Here is a 19,305-nt window from a genome sequence, read left to right as displayed (position 1 = left end):
CTTCCACCCCAACTTCTTTGTTTCAAGAAGCTGCCAGCTTCACTTCAGAATTCTGGAAATTCCATCATGAACAGGTGCCCATGAAGTGCCATGCTGCACAGCTGTATACGCACTGCCATCTGAGAACCTTCCAACACTGGAAACACAAGAATGTTTACTTCGTAGGCTTCACAATGTTACACAATGGAAATGTTTAGCAACATGGCTTATTGATCTAGGCTCTTTTCCTAGGTGCCTTTTTTTTTTTTTAAAAAAAAAAAGACTGGCTAAATTTCAGCTAACAGGTAGAAAGCACTGTTTCTCACTTCTGCACATTCCAAGAACCTCAGCTTAGAAATTCTATATCCCTAAGCCATGCTCTATTAAATTCACATTAGAACAAACTGCCATTGTAACAGTCAATCACAACAGCATTTCTGCTGCTCACTGGGAAAGGAACTGCAGGAACTTTAAATTCTCCTGGTGCCAATGGTCTATACAATGTACTGATAGTTAATATGTCATTTATGGACATAACAGTACAGTTAGCTAACTACTGTAATTTCTAACAGTTAGGTCATCAAGTCCTTTGACTGTCTTGTATTATATTATTTACTAGTTCCAGGGGAACTTCAGTTTCCAAAAGTGTGTGTGGAAGTCAGAGTAGCACTGGCAGATAGAATGGTTTGGGCTGGAAGGGACCTTTAAGATCATCCAATTCCAACCCCCCTGCTATAGGCAGGGATACCTCGTACCAGACCAGGTTGTTCAAAGCCCTATCCAGCCTGGCCTTGAATGCCTCCAAGAAGGAGGCAACCACAACATAAGATGTAATAGCAGATAGTGCAGACACAACAAATTGTCTGAGATACACGTAATAAACAGTGCTTTCTGTAAGCCAAACTAACCCTCTGCTCAGCTGAGAAAAGTCTCACATCTAGAGGTGTTTTGCAGTGGGCAATACAAATACCAAGCCAGATTATTCAATAACTGCACTAGCCTACAACACCTTAAGGATTTAACCTGTAATGCAAAATAATATCCTGGAATCATGTTGGCCAACATTATTTTTTGCTGCTAGTTCTAATTCAGTTTCAATAGCAACATAATGCTTCCGAATTTTAGAAAATGTACTTCATCCAATTTTAGTAGAAGAGTGACTACCAAAACAAGTGCCAATATTCTGCTTCAGTCCTTTTATTACAGCTAAAAGGAAGCCTTCATGGAAAAATTTTTCTTCTTCTTTAGTAAACATATTTAAGTAGATAAGTGGAGTCTCAGTATGTTAAGACTTCTGTCAGCTGGAGGTTTCTAGGACACTACTTCATAATTATATCAGTAAAGTTATTTTCCTGACAGACTAGATGATCTTAGGTCTTTTCCAATCTTAATGATTCTATGATTCTAAATCACCCACCTATGTAACTTCCAATACAAACTCACCACATCCAGGGCAAAAACTTAATTTTGCATTAGGAATTACTAATCTGCATAATAAACATGGGTCATGCTGAAAGTGGTATCTCCTGTTTATTTCCCCAGAAACTACAACAGATATGAAGAGAAGAACTCTGTTAACAGAGGAAATCCTTATCTACAAAGCACTGTTCTCAACACAGTCTACGTTAGCTCTGTGTTTTTGTCAGCCACGAACAAGAGCCTACATGCCACACTTGTAAAAATCCACTGGAGGGGACCTGCTGTTGCACTGCTGAAACTGACCACCCATGGCCTCACTGAGCTCACATCCACTGTTTGGTCTCCACAAACATTCAGCAAACAACACTGAGTGACCATAGGTGCCATTTTTTCCGGACTCCTCCTCTGCCACTGTGGGCCACCATAACAGAATACAGAAGGCATTACTTTCAGAGCAGGCCTCATAGCACAACGGAAGAAACAAAAGTCATTTTCCTCAGTGTTCACAATTGCTTGACAATGCATGGTCTATAAACTTACTTGTTGCTTCAGTACCAAGTTCTTCACGCCTTCCATCACAAATTGTGATCCTGTATTCATAACACGTGAAAACAGACTGAAAACCAAAACAACATTGCAAGTGAAAAAAAAAAACCCATATAATTTAAAGCTTAAAATTAATATCCAATTCCTATTAAAGCCAATGCAACAAAGGTACTAATTCAGTTTTTCATGAAACAAGCTATTTTTCAAACTGCATGGCAATCAAGTGTTTGGGAATACACCTAAAATTCAGCAGTTAGATTCTCAGCTATCAATAGGAGCCTTGTGTTCTACTCTCTGATCCACTCAACAGTTAAAGCCTTCAGTAGTGGAAGGATTTGAATGCTCCATTTCTTTCTTTTTCCAACCTAAGAAAACAGAAAGAATTCTGATACCGACATGGGAAAAATCAGTAACTGTACTGTGACAGTCTCCTTATGACAGCACACTTCTGAACATACAGCTGGTAGCAGGGAATTTCTATGGGTTATGTACAGCCTTACCTTTTCATTCTGTGTCTTAAAATAACCAACTACACTCTCTCCAGGAGATCCTAAGAAAAGTAAGAGCATTCTTGCTTCCTGCCCTACAGATGACCCATTTTGAATACACAGGGTTGTTTTTGTTTCCTGCTATGGATTAAATAAGGCTACGCACGCTGGCTGGCTTAGTTTCTTGCTGAATTCTCCTATGACAGCCCGTATACTTCATGTGAAGGTAATAGGAATCACTATATTAAGTTACTTTCTGGATTTAGCCACATATCCCTTTTTTGGTTTCTTTTTATGCAAGTCCCAGGCACTGTTAATTTAAAAAACAAATTTTTCAAATAGGGAAATGTTTTATTCGAGGCTACATCCCTCTGTACACTTTCAGTACTACTAAAATAAACCTACACTTTCAGTACTACTAAAATAAACCAGAAGAACCCAAAGGTTTACTGACAATTAATCAAAAACATACCCCAAAGGTTTAGGCGTAGAGTTTCCATAGCTGGTTGGAGCTGAAGCCATCTTAGTGAAAGCCCTATGAAAGCAGGGTAGAAATCAATTGCTTCATCTCATGGCACATCCTGCTGTACAGTGTTCCACTCCAGTCATTTGAAAGTGAAAATACTTATGCTTCTCAAACTGTTTCTGGAAGGAACTATTTCTCATGTGCATCCCTCTTGTCTACATCTACAATGATTAAGAAGCTGAAAGGAATTAGATTTTGTATTTAATGGGAATTTATTTTTATAAGATGTACAGTAACTGATAGGCAGTGCAGCCCTTTGGCATGAACCACAAAATCTGGAGGCTGAGCAAACCCAACTTTTCACCAAATTCAATACATTTTTTCTGTCTTGGATAATTAAGAACACTGATATGCATCACACTGAGTAGGGTTCTGGCATTATTAGAGTTCCATTGTAAAGTAAGATTTTGCATGTATTACCATAACAATGACAGCAAAGATTATGCCAGAATAAATGTTTACGGATAATTTACACTGTATGATATCCACACTGAATTCCGTAAAGTTACCCCAATTACAGCCTCACATAGGAAAAAAAAGGAAATTACTCACTTCCACTGTTTTATGTAGCTCAGAGGAGCTAGGTTACAACCTGCATCCATCAGTGCTTTTTTATACTGGTCCAAATCAATCTGAAATTATGAAGTGGAGAATTACAACAGGTTTAAACTACTCTTAACTCATTAACTCATGTGAAATACAAGATTACATTAACTTCACTGATACTACAACTTTGCTTTTTTAATATTTAGATAAAAAGCAATTATTAATCCCATCCTCTACCAAGTACAAAAATACAACTTAGATGTAAACACACAGAATTTAATTCCACAAGTACAGTTAAGTTTAGTGAAAACTACTTGTAGCAAATGCATTTTAAGGAAACAGTTTACAATATCTACATCCTTCAGAAACCTGACCGCATCATGGTTTATGTAAAGTGTCACAACAGCAGCTGGTGAAAATGAAGAGCATCTTACCCAACCCAAACTCATTTTTTCTACTAGTCTGAGTCAGTATAACATTTCATTGTGAAGTGTTTCCATGCTATCTATATTAATTCTACATTACAGTATTTCTACAGTATAATAGAAAACGTTCTTGAAATTAATCATAAGCTCTAACGAACTATTAAGAAATTGCCTCCTGAATTGTTCTGATAACAGCATTTCTGCATTGTGCATCCACTAGTCAACTAACCAAATTATCTTTGAACATACAAGGATAGAGTGAAAAGCATCATGTAAACTTTTTAAAATCTACTTATAGTGGAAAGTGTACCAAGATGAGTTTCATAGTAACTCTGAACTGAATGTTTCAAAAGACGATCTGCCTTCTTACTAGTCATGCTTATCCTTCACGGTAGTAGCTAATGTTTGACAGATTCTTTGATAATATCAGAGAACTTATTTTAAGTTTTTGGATTACCTGGGCATATCATGCTTCTGTTCACAGCAAAGCACAAGTACCTACTTAAGGCTGATCAAACACAGAAAAGCCTACTTGGTAAAACGTGGTGTCATGAGCTGTAAAGAACGTACCTCTGAAGGTGCCTGAGATGAGCTGATATAATAGATAAGAAATAGTCGCATTTTGTCTTCGGGAGTTCCTGCTGCAGTGAAACATACAATAAAAACTGTAACTATGCAGTGTTAATTGCTCTTCCACGTATGCATACAATAACCATTACTATAAATAAATACATATATAATTCAGACCTTATCTCTCCTCGTGGCTTTGTTCAGTACACACAACAGTAGAAGACATTCAGCAATTTTATTTAAGAATAATAATTAAATAAGCTCACTGTTTCTGAAGGAATTACACCTGCCAGATCTGCTTATAAGAAACACTGCTCTGCACATAAGGGTAACATACAAAGTAAGTTACCTCCTGGCATTAAGTCAACTTCAGGAACTGCAAGCATTTAAGACAGAAGAACTGTGAAGGAGACTGACGAAAAGCATGAAAATATAAGCCATAGCTTAGTTTTTTTTTTTTTCCAGCTCTTCAATTTGTTTATGCAGCTCTAGAGTTGGCTGTACTGAACCAGGAGAGCTGAAAAAGCACTTATGTTTGAACCTTTGGTCAGGAAAAAAAACACTGAACTTTCAACTTGTCTCTGGGAAGGATTTCACCTCCTGAATTCTTAGCACACCATTTCCTTCGAGAAAAAGATTACAGCAAATATTTGGGAAGCATTATCAATGGGAATCAAAATTCATCTCTGCCAGATCAAACAGATGATCTGACCATCCTTGTGTTCCTTAGACTATAACCAACTATGTCAGAATTCAAACAGCATCTACTTTTTTTCTAGAAGAGAACCACAAATAATAGAGAACACTTCTCAAAACAAATGTTTCAAATCTGTAATCCAGCACTTCATTAGAAAAGTTTGCTTGCTGCCTTTAGATGCAGGTTACATTAAAAAAAAAAACAAAAAAAAACAAAAAAAACCACTGTTCCGTACTCATGGGGAAGAGAAAAATGCTTCCCAGCTATGGAATATAGATCACAACAGCAGGGGGGGGGTCACCTAATCCAATATGCAGCTTTTGTTTATAAGCACATATTTAGTCTGGCAGAAGCCTCTCCCATAGTAAGCAATGTCACAACGAACATTCATAACTTGATTCAACTGTTTCCAAAACAAAAAGTTTTAATAACCTTCCACCAATACCAGTAAGCCTGAAGATCAAAAACTGAAAAACTTTGTATCATAGGAACCAACAAACAGCTTTCACGGTAGACATCCCTCTGGAGTCTTTGGCTAAAAATGCACTCTGCATGTCCTAAAGAGACACTGTAAGAGAACCTGGTCTCTGTAACTGATTCAGACACTTGGTTTCCAACTTGCCAGTTTATAGCTTATGGCAATACCTGCTGGAACACGATAGCATTTCCCTCACTGAGCATATTTACCATGCCTGCAAAACTCCTGGGAGGTTTGTGCTCACAAAAGTGTCTTGCTTAGACATGAGCAGGTGATATTTTCTCCTACCAAAAAAAATAAATAAATTCAAAATAAATGCTTAGATTATATCATGTACACTTACATAAATCTTAGGAAAACTTTTTTTTTTTTCCCTCTTGGCAAAAGTAATTGAAGTGTAGCGCTGGTATAAAACACAGCTGTGATAAACAGTTGCAAGACCCAGGCTGCTTATAAAGTGCTTCCCTTTTTCTCCTAAGCCATAGTCTGTGACAGCCTGGGAGGAGGACAGGGATGATAAATATTCTGCAGGGAACTTAACTTGACAAACCTCAAACAGAACAACTTTATTTTCAGTGGGAAGCCAAAAGAGCTACTGCTTTTCTAATGGAGAAAAGCAAAATCAGTAACTCTGGTTTTAGTACCACTCCAGGATACAGCAATATCCCCTGAACCAGGAAACAGCTAATTGCCATGAGTGGTAAATTGCTAACAGACAGCAAAAATGGCAGGACAAAGCAGGTAAGTGCTCAGGTCTGCTGCTGTGAAGAGCTCTGCAGGAATCACTGTCCATAAGGCAAGTGCCCCACAGATCACACAAACAAATATTCACCGCTGAGTGTGCTGGAACACTTGATGCATTAGTCCTTCAAAGTAAGTATTCCTTGCTGGTATCTAACAGCAAATCACACAATTGGAAGCTATCTAGTTTTGCAAGACAGCATACACTGAAAAAACCATGGTACTTAAATCCTTTTGTTTCACCATTGTCTTTTATCTAGGCAAAGTATATGAAATGCTAATTATTTACTATAAACAACTGAATAACTAGCTTATAAAGGAAACTCTAGCTTAGATGTCTAATCTTTTTCTTGTGCACACCCAGGATGTTCATGGTTAAAAGGTTCCAGTGACAGCTATGTGAGGCCACTGCCTCTATGCTACAGCACTGCGAAAAGCCGAGAACACATTCTGGCTTCGGCCTTTTACAGAACAGTTCCCAGTGACTCCTGCTGATAGAGAACCCAAGTACCAGTCAGTGTGTAAAGCTTTAGTATGTAGTAACCAGACGTGAATCAGCTGGGAAGCTCTGCTGCTGGGTGCTGGTAACAGATCTGCCACAGCTGTGCGAAGGCACATCAAACCCCCATGCGTCTGTCAGCCATCTGCCCAGTTTATAGCTTGATTCCCTTTTCTCCACCATCTTACCACCCATCTCCCTCCCCAACCTCCAAGCAAAGGCTACCTACCTACACTACTGCCCCTTTATCTAAGCAAATCCAGTGAAATGCCCTGTTCCATTCTGGCTTTAATGATGCGTGGGATTCTAAAGAACCAGCGCTGTTCAGAACACACAATTCCACACTGTATTAGTAAATGCTTGAGAAGCAAGGAAGTTAAAATCTTACAGCCTTCAGCAACACAGAATTAGAAATGGATTTTTGTAGAACTGCAAAAGTCACCATTTTTTTAATATATAACTCCCCCTATTAATAAACACGCCAGACCACTACTGGAATCAATGACAAGCTGTTTCCTTTATAAAGCTGCACAGCTTGCAACACACATACGCTCTTTACCGTCCACAAAGTTATAGCACATGCTTATTGCATCTCAAAGCATGTTGATACCAAGTTCAGATTTAAAGTACTCACCATCTGGGTCAGAAATCATGTCCAGCAGAGATTTATCCAGAGTAGATTTGCTCATTATTTTTTCCTCGTATTCAAAATACACATCCAGTTTTCTAGTCTGTGTAAGAATAAACATTACAATTTATTAACTGTAACTGATTCTTCATACTGTGACAAATATTTCTTTCCTCTTCAAAAGGTTTTAGTCATCACAACTGTTTAAAAAAAAAAAGTTTTTAAATAAATCACCAGAAAAAAAAATAATGCTTGCCATTATCAACCTCAGAAAATTGACACTACTCTCACAGTAGAAGTGAAAATGCAAGTTAAGCAAGGGAGGTCCGATGTACAAATACTAGACTGGAAGAGGAGCTTTGTTTGAAACTCTACTTTTGCCGCAGCTGCAAACTTCATGCCATCATACATAGTGTCAAATTATGCTGAACATGAAGTCTCTCAGTCAATGAGACAAGTACTCAATGTAGACAAGCAGGAAATTCCTAAATCCACTACAGCATCATCCCAGATAAGACTGGGAGCTTTCTTTTCAAATCTGAAGGTCTGTTGGTATGAATGAGCTATTTCAATAAAGATGGAACACTTCATAATTAGGTCACCTGGCTAACACTGAAAAAAAAAGTCTCTAAATATACAACGCCTTATTGTGACAGATTACGAGAGCATGCAGACCAAATTGTGAAAATCCTTTTTTAGGGAGGACACCACAGCTACTGCAAAAGCTCTATGGAATGGCCATGCAACTACTGACAGCACTCAGTGCATGTGCACAGACCGCCAGGCTTTGCACATCTGATCAGTTTCAATCTGAACACAGAAGAATGCATTCCAGCACTGATTTAGAAACCTAATGTTCCATCACAGTTTTTTTTATTAAAATGTAGAATTACAGCAAACATTACAATGGCTCAGCTTACAAAGCCTTAACTTCTGGCCACTAACTAAATCCTGTTGAACACATTCAGGCTATAGGAATGCTGCTGTGCAATGACTCCAGAAGGAGACTGGTAGAGTGGATCTCCATCTCACTGCCTTGGAAGCATTTCAGCTCCACGCTGTGGTCACTAGGAGACTGAAATGGCGTTAGCAGAGTAAGGCACGAGTCACCACACTTTCTCCTCAGGTTAACAGATTCTGAACATTTTCTGCCCGATGTTGCTGAGGCATGAAAAATTGCTATGGCACCTTTTAACCCAGTGCAGTGGTTGTTCTAATGGCAGCAACAGAAAAACAGTGAAAGTCTCACTTGCTTCTGAATCCTACTACAATTATTCCTAAGAACACAAATAAGGAAATTAAAAATAATAATAATTAAAAAAAAAAACAAAGATAAGAAGGAAAGAGAAAAGAAAATCAGGATATTTCACATTTGAGTATAGTACGAGTTAGGGATGAGAATACGAAATAAAAAGTCACAAGAGTATTTTACTATTGAAAATTGTTGGCAGTCAGCTTATGCAGGCAGCCACTTGCCTTACAGCATCACACACATAAAACTCCTACTTCTCATTACTATCTACCCAACACATTGTGAAGAGCAGTTTCTTACAGAACACCACCTCAATTTAATTCAGCCTTTGTAGAAGCTCGTACTCAGGGATATTTTAATAAGCTCTATCTCTGCAGCAGTTTCCATGAACTCAGAATTGATCACTTGCTACTTCTAGAGGTAGAAGAATATCTTATTTTGTTTGTCACTGCGACTGGCATTACATAAAAGTTGTGTGGAATGAGAAAAAAACCAAAAAGACGCAGAGCTTCTCTCAAAGCTGTATTTGCCTTGTACTCATATTAGGAGGGTACTCACAGCCACAGTTACACCACTGTAAGGCATTGATCATACCTTACTCAGCTGAAAGGTAAACCAATGATAGTGGCTATGCTACACTACTGTACAGACAACAGACAGGAACTGCCAGCTTTTTTCCAGGTGTTTCATTCAGATGCAATTTGATATCTGGCATGTCAGACATGTTCCACATGTGACCTGTCTCCACAAGACTGGACAACTCTAATTTGCATTATAAGCTTTCTTAACTGTCTCTAGAGACAAAAAACAACTGCAAAGAAGCCACTATGTTTTTTTCCAGACTTTGCATTATATTCACTTCCTTTTGTGTTTTAAGTAAATTTAAGTTCCTTACAAGGAGTTAAAATCAATGTCTTTAGGTTTAAAATATTTTTCCCAGACAAAAGGCATCCAACTAACAAAGGATTCCACAAAATCTGGAAACTTCATCTCATTAAGATAAATACATTATTGTTGAATTTGGCAGTGCCTGTATTATCTTAGCTGGTGTTTCATTTAAGACAAACTTATTCAGATGGCATGTAAAACTCTACAACATAAAACAAATATGTTAACTCAAAATATTTGTCTACAGGTCAATTTCTAAATAAAATAATTTAAACATGAGATACTTCAAATTGTAAGAGTAGATTTACAATTCTTAACTCATTTTCATTGCAAACTGCTTAAAATTCTTCCCAACTCTGTGCTACTTTCTGACTGTTTGGGTAGGGAAAAACAGAGTAACTGCAGCAAAGAAAACTCACTGGCTGCATACAGCCACAGTACTTAGAGCGTGAACAGAAATATTAATGGCAGTTACATACTTACTCTGCAAAATTTGGGACAGTGGTTTTTGAAGCATGAACTTCGCACTCTTCACAAAAAGAAAACTGACAATCCTAAAAAACTCACCTCCTTTATGTTTGCCCACAGTACACAACACACACACACCTACTGATATGGATCTATACAGTGAGTCCACTCAGTTTTCTCATCAGCAGGTGACTAACTAACGTTACAGAGAAAGTGCTCATTAGGGCAGTAGTTTTCTTATGCAGGTATGTGAGGAATTAGATGGACACCAAGTAAAATTTCATAGGATTACTGAAAAGCCACAAACACTACGAGTTACCTTTTGACAGATTTCCCAGATATGTCATATCAATGAGACAGTTACTTCCCAAAGAGCCAACTACTCCAAAAAGTGCTGATAAGAAGCAGATGTCCCGGTTTAGAGGAAAGTGCCATTTTTCTCACTCAATGACAAACTCTCAGACATGCCAAGAGTAAAAGCTGGGGAACGGGAGCTAAACAATCCTGTAGATTCAACAAGACAAGACAGCAAGAAAGAGGTCCTTATGGCTGCCAAGCTGGATAGCAAGGTGAAGAAAAATAAAGACGCGTTTACATTTACATTCCTTTCTGCCTCCTGCTCTTCATTTCCTAATGTAACATCTTATTCCACTCTAACACCATTCAATGACCTTTCTCATTTCCAGTTAAGGGACAGGATCTCTATTGTAATTAAAGCTCCACATTTCAGCTTCTTTATTTATTTAATATTTGTGAAAGCTTTCAACTTAGCATCTTTAAAAACAATTTGTTATGAAGCCAAAATTTATTTTCAAATAAGTTACTGAAATGCACCAAAATCTCCACCTGAGCACAGGACTCCAAAACAAGCATAAAATTCCTTCATTTTTAAGGCAGAAAAGGGGAAAAGGAGGATTAACTGAAACATCCTAGAAGGTCATTATGAGGTTCTCCTATCCTCTTTACTGAGATACTTCCTTTTAGAGAAAGGGAGAGAGAGAATATGCAGAAAAAGAAAAAAAAAAAATATCATATTTTAACTTCCTGGAGGGAATTTCTCAAAAACATTGACAGAAAACAACCTGAAATAACAGCCCCACAGAAGTCAATGGAGTGAGTGAGGCTAGCCAGGTAACTGAAGTGTGATGGATGTCATCACGTTTATTGATAACAGGGCTCAGAGGGAAACAATGAAAAACACTGAAGATATTCTGACTAGGACTAATCACTTTACCTTCTAAGTACAGCAGCCAGAGAAAGCCTGATTTGAGCTCTCCTTGCAGAAGCAGTGTGCTGTGCAGTAGCAATCCCCTCAGGTCTGGAATGCTTCTCTGAGTTACTCCTCAAGGTTCAGAGATGCTTACTGACTACTACTTGTTGCTGAGTGAAATCTGAATTTTGAAAGGTACCTGATTTATGTTAAGATTTAGCAAAGTGAATTAATCACTCTTGTAATTGTAGTGAATTAATGACATCAATCAATTCCATAATGAATCAAATTGTGGCTGTATAATTTGTTTAAATGTTGGATACCTCCTGCAACAAATTGGCTTAGTCTGCTCCTTTCAAGAGGCAGAGGCACTCTAGAAAGCTGGGAGCAGCAGCTACACAGCCATTTCCCTCTTACTGAGCTGTACACAACTACCCACAAGATAATGACAGAAAGGGCAATACAATTGAACTCAGAAAAAAAACTTATTTGCTGGGAAGTAACTTAATCATCTGTGCTGAATTACAGAAAAATGACCCAGACCACTATGACATAAATATTTAGCTGTGTACACTTTCTTGTTCCTGTGGTAAGACAGAAACATGACCTGTTTTACAAAAGAACCATTAAAATAGTGGGATTCCATTAAAAAATATGAAATGGTTAATTTGGAAGGCCATGCAGATAACGGAATCCTTCACAGCATCAGATCTTGAAATCAAGCAAAACTGGAGAAGCGTGGTAAGAAAATTACATGGGGATTCAACAAAACCCAAACCAAACAAGGGTCAGTAATCTATCACTGCTAGTAATTTGCATAGAAATTCAATACTTAAAACTATATAAAATTCCAGCAAGATTAACAACTATCCCTCTCGCTAATGGGTATTTTAGAAAAGCGTAAGTGTACGTGCCATAATTTAACATTCTTCACTAATGTGAGCATCTGTGTGAGGCAGACACGCAAAGACAGGCATTACTTGAAACTCCACAGTAGCTAGAGAGAGATTATCAGCAATTCTAGACTTAAATGTATCAGCTACCAGCATCTTCAGAGAAGAATCAATGCATAACGAAGACGAATTGATTGATGCTTGGCTGAACATGAGCCGACAGTGTGCCCAGGTGGCCAAGAAGGCCAATGGCATCCTGGCTTGCATCAGAAACAGTGTTGCAAGCAGGAGCAGAGAGGTGATTGTTCCCCTATATTCAGCACTCGTGAGGCCGCACCTCGAGTACTGTGTCCAGTTTTGGGCCCCTCACTGCAAGAAAGATATTGAGGCCCTGGAACGTGTTCAAAGAAGGGCAACAAAGCTGGTGAGGGGTCTGGAACACAGGCCATATGAGGAGAGGCTGAAGGAGCTGGGAATGTTCAGCCTGGAGAAGAGGAGGCTCAGGGGAGACCTTATTGCTCTCTATAACTTCCTGAAGGGAGGTTGTAGTGAGCTGGGGGTCGGCCTCTTCTCTCGTGTCATTAGTGATAGGACCAGGGGGAATGGCTTCAAGCTACGGCAGAGGAGATTCAGGCTGGACATGAGGAAGTATTACTTTTCAGAAAGGGTGGTCAGGCACTGGAATGGACTGCCCAGGGAGGTGGTGGAATCACCGACCCTGGGGGTGTTCAAGGAAAGGCTGGATGTTGTGTTGAGGGACATGATTTAGTGGGAGCTATTGGGAATAGGTGAACGGTTGGACTGGGTGATCTTTTAGGTCTTTTCCAACCTTAGTGATTCTATGATTCTATGATTCTATGAATTTGTTCTAAGCACTGACAATAAATAGCCGATGGTTCACTTAGTGAAGAAAGTGATGCATTCTTTCTATCATTTCACTAAATATTTAAATATGCCAGAAAACTGCCAGGACCCTTGAGCATGTGATTCACTTCTGGTTTCCTCTGGCTGCGTCTTAGAACATTATCCAAGACCACATGGAAAGAAGATGTAAACTGAGCACTAAAATATGATGTAAGAGAAATTAAACTCACTTAGGCTAACTAGAGCAGGTCTCATAGCATTCTTTGCACTGATTCTCACACCTGCAAGAATAAAAACACTCATATTTACTGTAGTAAAAACCATAACTGACAATGCAGAGAATCTATTTTAGAGTCTGAATGTGCTTCCAGATCAAAGTGAAAGTGAAAATAACCTGAAAACAAGTGTAGTGCCTTACTAGATCCTCGTGACCTGTACATGTGCCCAAAAACGTATCTTCCTCTTATCCTGGTCTGGTTTCTCTTTTAACCTCACATAAAACACACTGCAGTACTGCCTCAAAGTATCATGAGACTTTCTTTAAAAAGTACTGGCTGAGATGTATTTTTGTGGTGAAAGTATTTCTGAGAAATGCACACAGTAACATACCATCCTGTACTTTAAACTTGCCCACCTTGCATGGGTATTTTTTTGTCACTCTAGAGATCGAAAAGGAGAGAAAAAAAACAAAAAACAGCACAAAGCAACTGGGAGGAATTTTACAATCATTTAGGGAAAATACTCCTGTGTAGGTAAGTTTCAGTGGAAAAAAATAATAAAAATTGTTTCTGCATTAGTCTGAGTTTAGTTAGTTCCTAAGTGTTTGGAGAAGGAAGTGATCCTTTCTAAAGCAAAGAAACAATGATAGAGACACGCATCATCAATGTACTGAAGAAACTATGTGCTTATTTGTCTCCCCGTCTTCTATAGGTCTGTAATAAAAAGTACAGAGCGCTCTGCAGAATAAGAATTAAGAATCATTTATGGATAAATTGATCCCTGCTCCCTGGGAGCTCTCTAGTGGCAGGCTCCCGTCAGAGAAGGGAGACTAAGGCTAGCAGAAGGCTGCTGCAGAAAGACAACTCAAGGTGACAGGAAAGTATCTCAGTGACACCTAATCAAGAACGAACAAATACATCCCAATTCAGACTTTTGCCAAGACGACACTGTTTATCAGAACTGCTGTTATTTCTATTCCATATGCTGCTCTGAAATCTGGCTTCTGTCCTAAAAACTCATATAAGTATGGGTGTATCATTTCTGTCAAAGCATTGGGTTTGTTAAGATCAGCCTCCTTTTCTCCAAGCTTACTGCCCTCTACAACTTCCTGGGGAGGAAAAGAGAAGAGAAGGAGAGTGGAGAGAAGGAAGGAGGTGCTCAGCTTTTCTCCCTGGAGACAGGATGCCTGTACATTGCTCAAAACCATGTTCAACCAAGTTCAGACTAGACACTAGGAAGAACTTACTGAATGGGCAGTCAGACTCTGGAACAGACCTCTTGAAAATCTGGTTGATGGCCCCCTGATTGTCCATGTTTAAGAGGCATTTGGATAATGCTTTTAACGTATGCTTTAAGTTTGGATCAGTCCTAATGTAGTCTGATAGTTGGATTCAATTTTTGTAGGTGCCTTTTACCTTAAAACTATTCTGTATTTTGTTCTATATCTTAAAATTCAGATCAAATTCATTCATAGAGCTTGGTTAAGAAAAAGTTCAGCAGCAGTAATAACTGAGGATGCACCTCACACACTTGACGAGTGCTGAAGTAGTCTTCAGAACACGCTGCATTCCATCACTTTTAAATAGCATGGATAACATTTTCTAAACTACTTTCCAACGACACTTGGTGCCTGAATCACTTTCTAGAAAATAATGCACTGTTTCTTAAAGTCTCACCTATAATTTCTCTTGGTCTACTGTGGAAGTAGATGTATCTTCAAGATTACCTGAGTAATAACCAAAGTCTTTACCTGATACAAAACTATCTGCAAGTGCCCTGATAAAAGAGCAGCAGACAAACAGAAAAGTGAAGAAATACCTTTCCTAAGAGTACAAATAACACAGAAGACATTTAACACAGACCCTGCTGAAAAGACTAGTTTGGTAACTTGCGTCATTATTGCCACATCTCTGGATATCACTTTCATTTGGTGAACAGTATTCTTTTGACAAGTGCATAAAGCACATAATGAACATAACATTAGTGCTTAGACTTCAGTCATAATTGGCCATGACATGTCCCAAAAATAAACCAAACACTTTTTTCATAAACTTAATTTAGAAAGATTTCAGCCCAATAAAGGTTATGGCCATCATAGTAAAAAACAAAACAAGAGTAGAGTGGTAAATTCCAAAACAATGAAAAGGGCGTTTACCTCACTTCTCACACATAGATATGCAAAATTCATTCCTCCTTAACCTTCAACACTAGGTAATGTTATATTGTGATTTACGAAAGGGTTCATACAGTTCAGAAAGCTCACTTTTTTTTTTTTTTTTTTACATGTCACTTCACTTGCTCATGTATTTTTCTCCAGGTAAGGAATACAATTAACTCATAGAAAGCTGAACTCAGAGAGACATCTTACCTTTATATGCTCCAAAACAGCTGTTGCAACATTTGTATGCAGATCAATGAGCCTCTTCTTTTCCAGAAGTTCTGGAAGAGAGCTGAAAAGATTAAATACAAACTAATCTGCTGAGTTGCAGCAATTAGTTGAATTGTGCATACTTGCTACAGAAAAATTATGGAATACAGTGCAGTTTAACTAAAACATTTCAAAATATAGATCTAATGAATCCCAAATAAAGCAAAGTAATCCACACACTTTTTATCTTGATTAGTAAAAAAAATACAAACAACACGGGCAATTTAGTATTCCTATCAAAAGCTCATGATCAACAACAGGTATTTGCCCTTCTTACCTAAACAAATCATATATTAAAATTATGGTTTACATAATCAACATTTAGTTCATTTTTGATACAGATTAAAGTTTCAATATCTGTCAAATCACTGCAAAAGAACATCAAATAATGTCAAAGAATCAAAGAATTATCAAATAATATGCTAACTAATGGAATGAAAAACAGATTCATGATTAGGAACAAGTCTAACTCTCAGATTTTTAGTGTCATTCAAAAAGTTAGGTAACCAGGAGCAGGAAAGTAAGCTTCCCATACAGCGTTCTTAAGAAGGAACTATAATTTTGCCAAGAGATGTCACAGTAGCTACATGACACAAAATGTAATCAGTTCCACTGTACAAAGCAAGGAGTTGCTTTGGGAAGTGGACTTCTTTAACTTTCTTCTAAGGAAGGAATGCAGAGATAGTTGATGCTTTTGTGGTGAAAGAATGCAAGCAAATCTATGATGCACTTTTGTTACTCAGCATTGCTGCTGATGAAACATTTCAAGGCCCCTTGGCAGGGGGTTTGAAACCAGATGATCTTTGAGGTCCTTTTCAACCCAGGCCATTCTATGATTCTATGTTTAGAGCACTATCAAACACACGCTGTTGAAGCAGCATGCAGAAGACCTGGTGGAAGACGTGCTGTCTTGAATCAGAATAATGCAGCATCTATGTTTTATTAATGAGCTGAATAGTCTTTTTTAAAAAATATTTATTTAAAAGGATACTAAGAATGAAAGAATTAAAAATAGTTCCCAACCAATTAAAAAATTATGCAATATTGACTACTTACCTAACAGCTGAAGTAAGCTTAGCCGTATTGTCAGAAAGCATGCTTATTGCTCCTTCATCCTCCCCTTCTATGCCCTAGTTTTTGCACAATGGTTTGTAAAGAAAAATGAAAATAATTGAGTATGAAGATGATACACAGAAATACAGTCCGTGCATTTTGGACCAATTTTCTCATAGTGATATTAATGTCTGGACTGTGTTTTACAATAAAGGAAATTATGTAAATTTAATGCCAATACATGCAAGAAGTTGAACCTTCTAATGAATTATGGCACTCCTAGTCCTACATCTAAGTTCACATTACACCTAAAACTTAGCATGCACTGACATTTTTGGTTGTTGGCTAGCAGAGGGGGCTAGGAAATATGAAAGTCCTATTAGTCTTCAAATGAAAAGCATGAGGTCAGCCATACCATTATACTTTTAAGTCTTTTGACTTCATCTTCTTGGGCTCTGTAGGATTCCAGTTCTTGTTGGACAGATTCAGCTACCTCTGGAAAAGGACTAATGTAATACTCTGCATTAGGCTCAGTTAAGATCCACAAATCATTTCAAGAACATCCTATAATCAAGGTGATGTTGAAAACGTATTTCAGAAATACCAATACATTAACATTACCAAATATGTGAAAATAATGATGTTTTATGTTTGACTTTCTAAGCAATTACTGAAAGCAGTAACTACATACATGTACTCTGATAAACGGTTTTGTGCTCCGTAACAAAAAGCAAATACAATGAATGATGGAATGAATATGGACAATGATCCTTCTATTAAAAAAAAGCCTGTCCAAAGAAACTTAAAAATAGAATTATAACAACATGAAAGAATACTCAGAATTTATATTCACCTCATTATTTTTATTCATCTTAAAATTCACTAAAGGAAGTAATTTTACACGTAGAGAATTCTCCCTTTAAAATTTAAAGCCCAGCAAAACACACAGGACAAGCCATATTAATCACATTCTTTCTTTAAAAGCAATAACCCTTAAATAAATAAATAAATAAATAACAGCAGCATAATAAGCAGGCAGACAGAACTTTGTAAAGGTATTTCTTATCTGAATAAGAGTGAAGACTGCATACATTCATTTTTCTTTTTGTGCTTCCTAACTAAGGACAGTTATGTCTGTACTCCAATCCTGCTGTTTGTGCAGGTAAAATCAGATTTAAATAGCTAAGTCAATTACAAAAAGTAAAAAAAAAATTAAAATTGAAACCTACCACACAACTCCCAAGCACACGCTCCAATTTGTGAGCCTCATCTGTAGTATTTAATCATATGTCATCACAGTCAAACAAAACTAAGGAAATCCTACCATAAGATCCGATCAAGCAAATACCACATCACTTTTGTATCTAATACAGCTTACCTGCCCTTATGCTTCTGCCAAAATTTATCAGATGCAGTTAAATCATAGGATTTCTTATTTTTTTTCTTAGGTCTAGCACCTGCTGGAGTACCTTCTGCTCCTGTTGATTCTTCCAAGTTAACTCTATTCAAATGGAAATCCTGAGGGAAAAAGAAAAGGAATGTTTTGCAAATATTTGACATTTAATCATTTAATTTATCATTTAATCAGCCTTCTATATTCAGACAATTATCTTCAAGAATTTTTTTTTTTTTTTTTTTTTTTTTAAACTGGAAAAGCTACTCACACAGCATTAAATTAAAATTTCCCAAGATGACAGTCAACAGTTCGCTGGTAATAATGACTGTAATGCAAGACCTCCAAAATTAGTTGCACTTCTGAAAAACTCTCAAATCTTCTTAAAATGAAATGACAGGAATAATGTTTCCCATACAGAAAATAGGTTATTTGGTAATAACGAAGCTCTAAATACTCAGGTCGAAACCTTAAAGTAATGGAAATCTTCGTTGTAAACAAAAAAAGATTTCTAAGGTTGAATTCCACTTACACAATTGCAAAAAAAAAAAATTGCAGCAAATTTAACAGAGTTGCGAGGAAGCTCCCAACAATATCTAGTCAGCAGTACCTACTGGAAGGACTATTTATGTGAACATTCTTCACACATTCTTCTCTACTACACAGATATGCAGATCTAGGATCTACATCTTTCAGGAAGATGACAGAGTTATGTTCCCATACAATATTATCATTGCTTGCTTCCCTGTGTGCTTTTTGTTCATTTTCCCCATTACTTTTGCCAATGACAGCTCTGTGCTTTCTGCAGCATAACCCCTAATTTTCAACACAGAGATGAGCAAGAACCCCACATGCCAACTTTATTCTAAACCCTCCGAAGTACATTTGCAATTTCACAGGTGATCTCTTGTAAAACAATGACTAAAGGAGTTAAAATATTGACTTCATTGGAAGTGTCAAGAATTTTTTAAAATATGTATTTTTTCCAGAAATAAAACTTGTTATTCTCATTGTAAGTGCAACTGTCAAATAAAAACCATTTAAGAACTTTTCTAGTTATCAGCTGGCACAGCTCACACTTCCAGAATTCCATTT

At 37.5% G+C, this 19,305-nt stretch overlaps 1 protein-coding gene across 2 annotated transcripts in view; it reads right to left on the bottom strand.

The window, feature by feature from the left end:
• The window catches only part of SCFD1 (sec1 family domain containing 1), a 45,599-nt gene that overhangs the window by 10,824 nt on the left and 15,470 nt on the right, over positions 1–19,305 (bottom strand). For both annotated transcript variants that reach the window (XR_006177706.1, XM_042864836.1), the window contains exons 11-19: positions 18,196–18,335; positions 17,233–17,323; positions 16,821–16,894; positions 15,705–15,786; positions 7,549–7,645; positions 4,500–4,570; positions 3,511–3,590; positions 2,905–2,967; positions 1,939–2,014 (exon numbers count right to left, since the gene is read on the bottom strand). Coding sequence is in view for 1 of the 2 variants with exons in the window: in XM_042864836.1 (XP_042720770.1) it covers positions 1,939–2,014; positions 2,905–2,967; positions 3,511–3,590; positions 4,500–4,570; positions 7,549–7,645; positions 15,705–15,786; positions 16,821–16,894; positions 17,233–17,323; positions 18,196–18,335 (774 nt within the window). In the remaining variant the exon portion in view is untranslated. The remainder of the gene's footprint in view (positions 1–1,938; positions 2,015–2,904; positions 2,968–3,510; positions 3,591–4,499; positions 4,571–7,548; positions 7,646–15,704; positions 15,787–16,820; positions 16,895–17,232; positions 17,324–18,195; positions 18,336–19,305) is intronic.

The sequence above is a fragment of the Lagopus leucura genome, unplaced genomic scaffold (genome assembly GCF_019238085.1).
Source record: "Lagopus leucura isolate 7727_CA_CO unplaced genomic scaffold, USGS_WTPT01 Super-Scaffold_1, whole genome shotgun sequence".
Classification (NCBI taxonomy): domain Eukaryota; kingdom Metazoa; phylum Chordata; class Aves; order Galliformes; family Phasianidae; genus Lagopus; species Lagopus leucura.
Note: the sequence above shows the minus strand (reverse complement) of the source record. Positions and strands in the feature narration are given on the sequence as shown.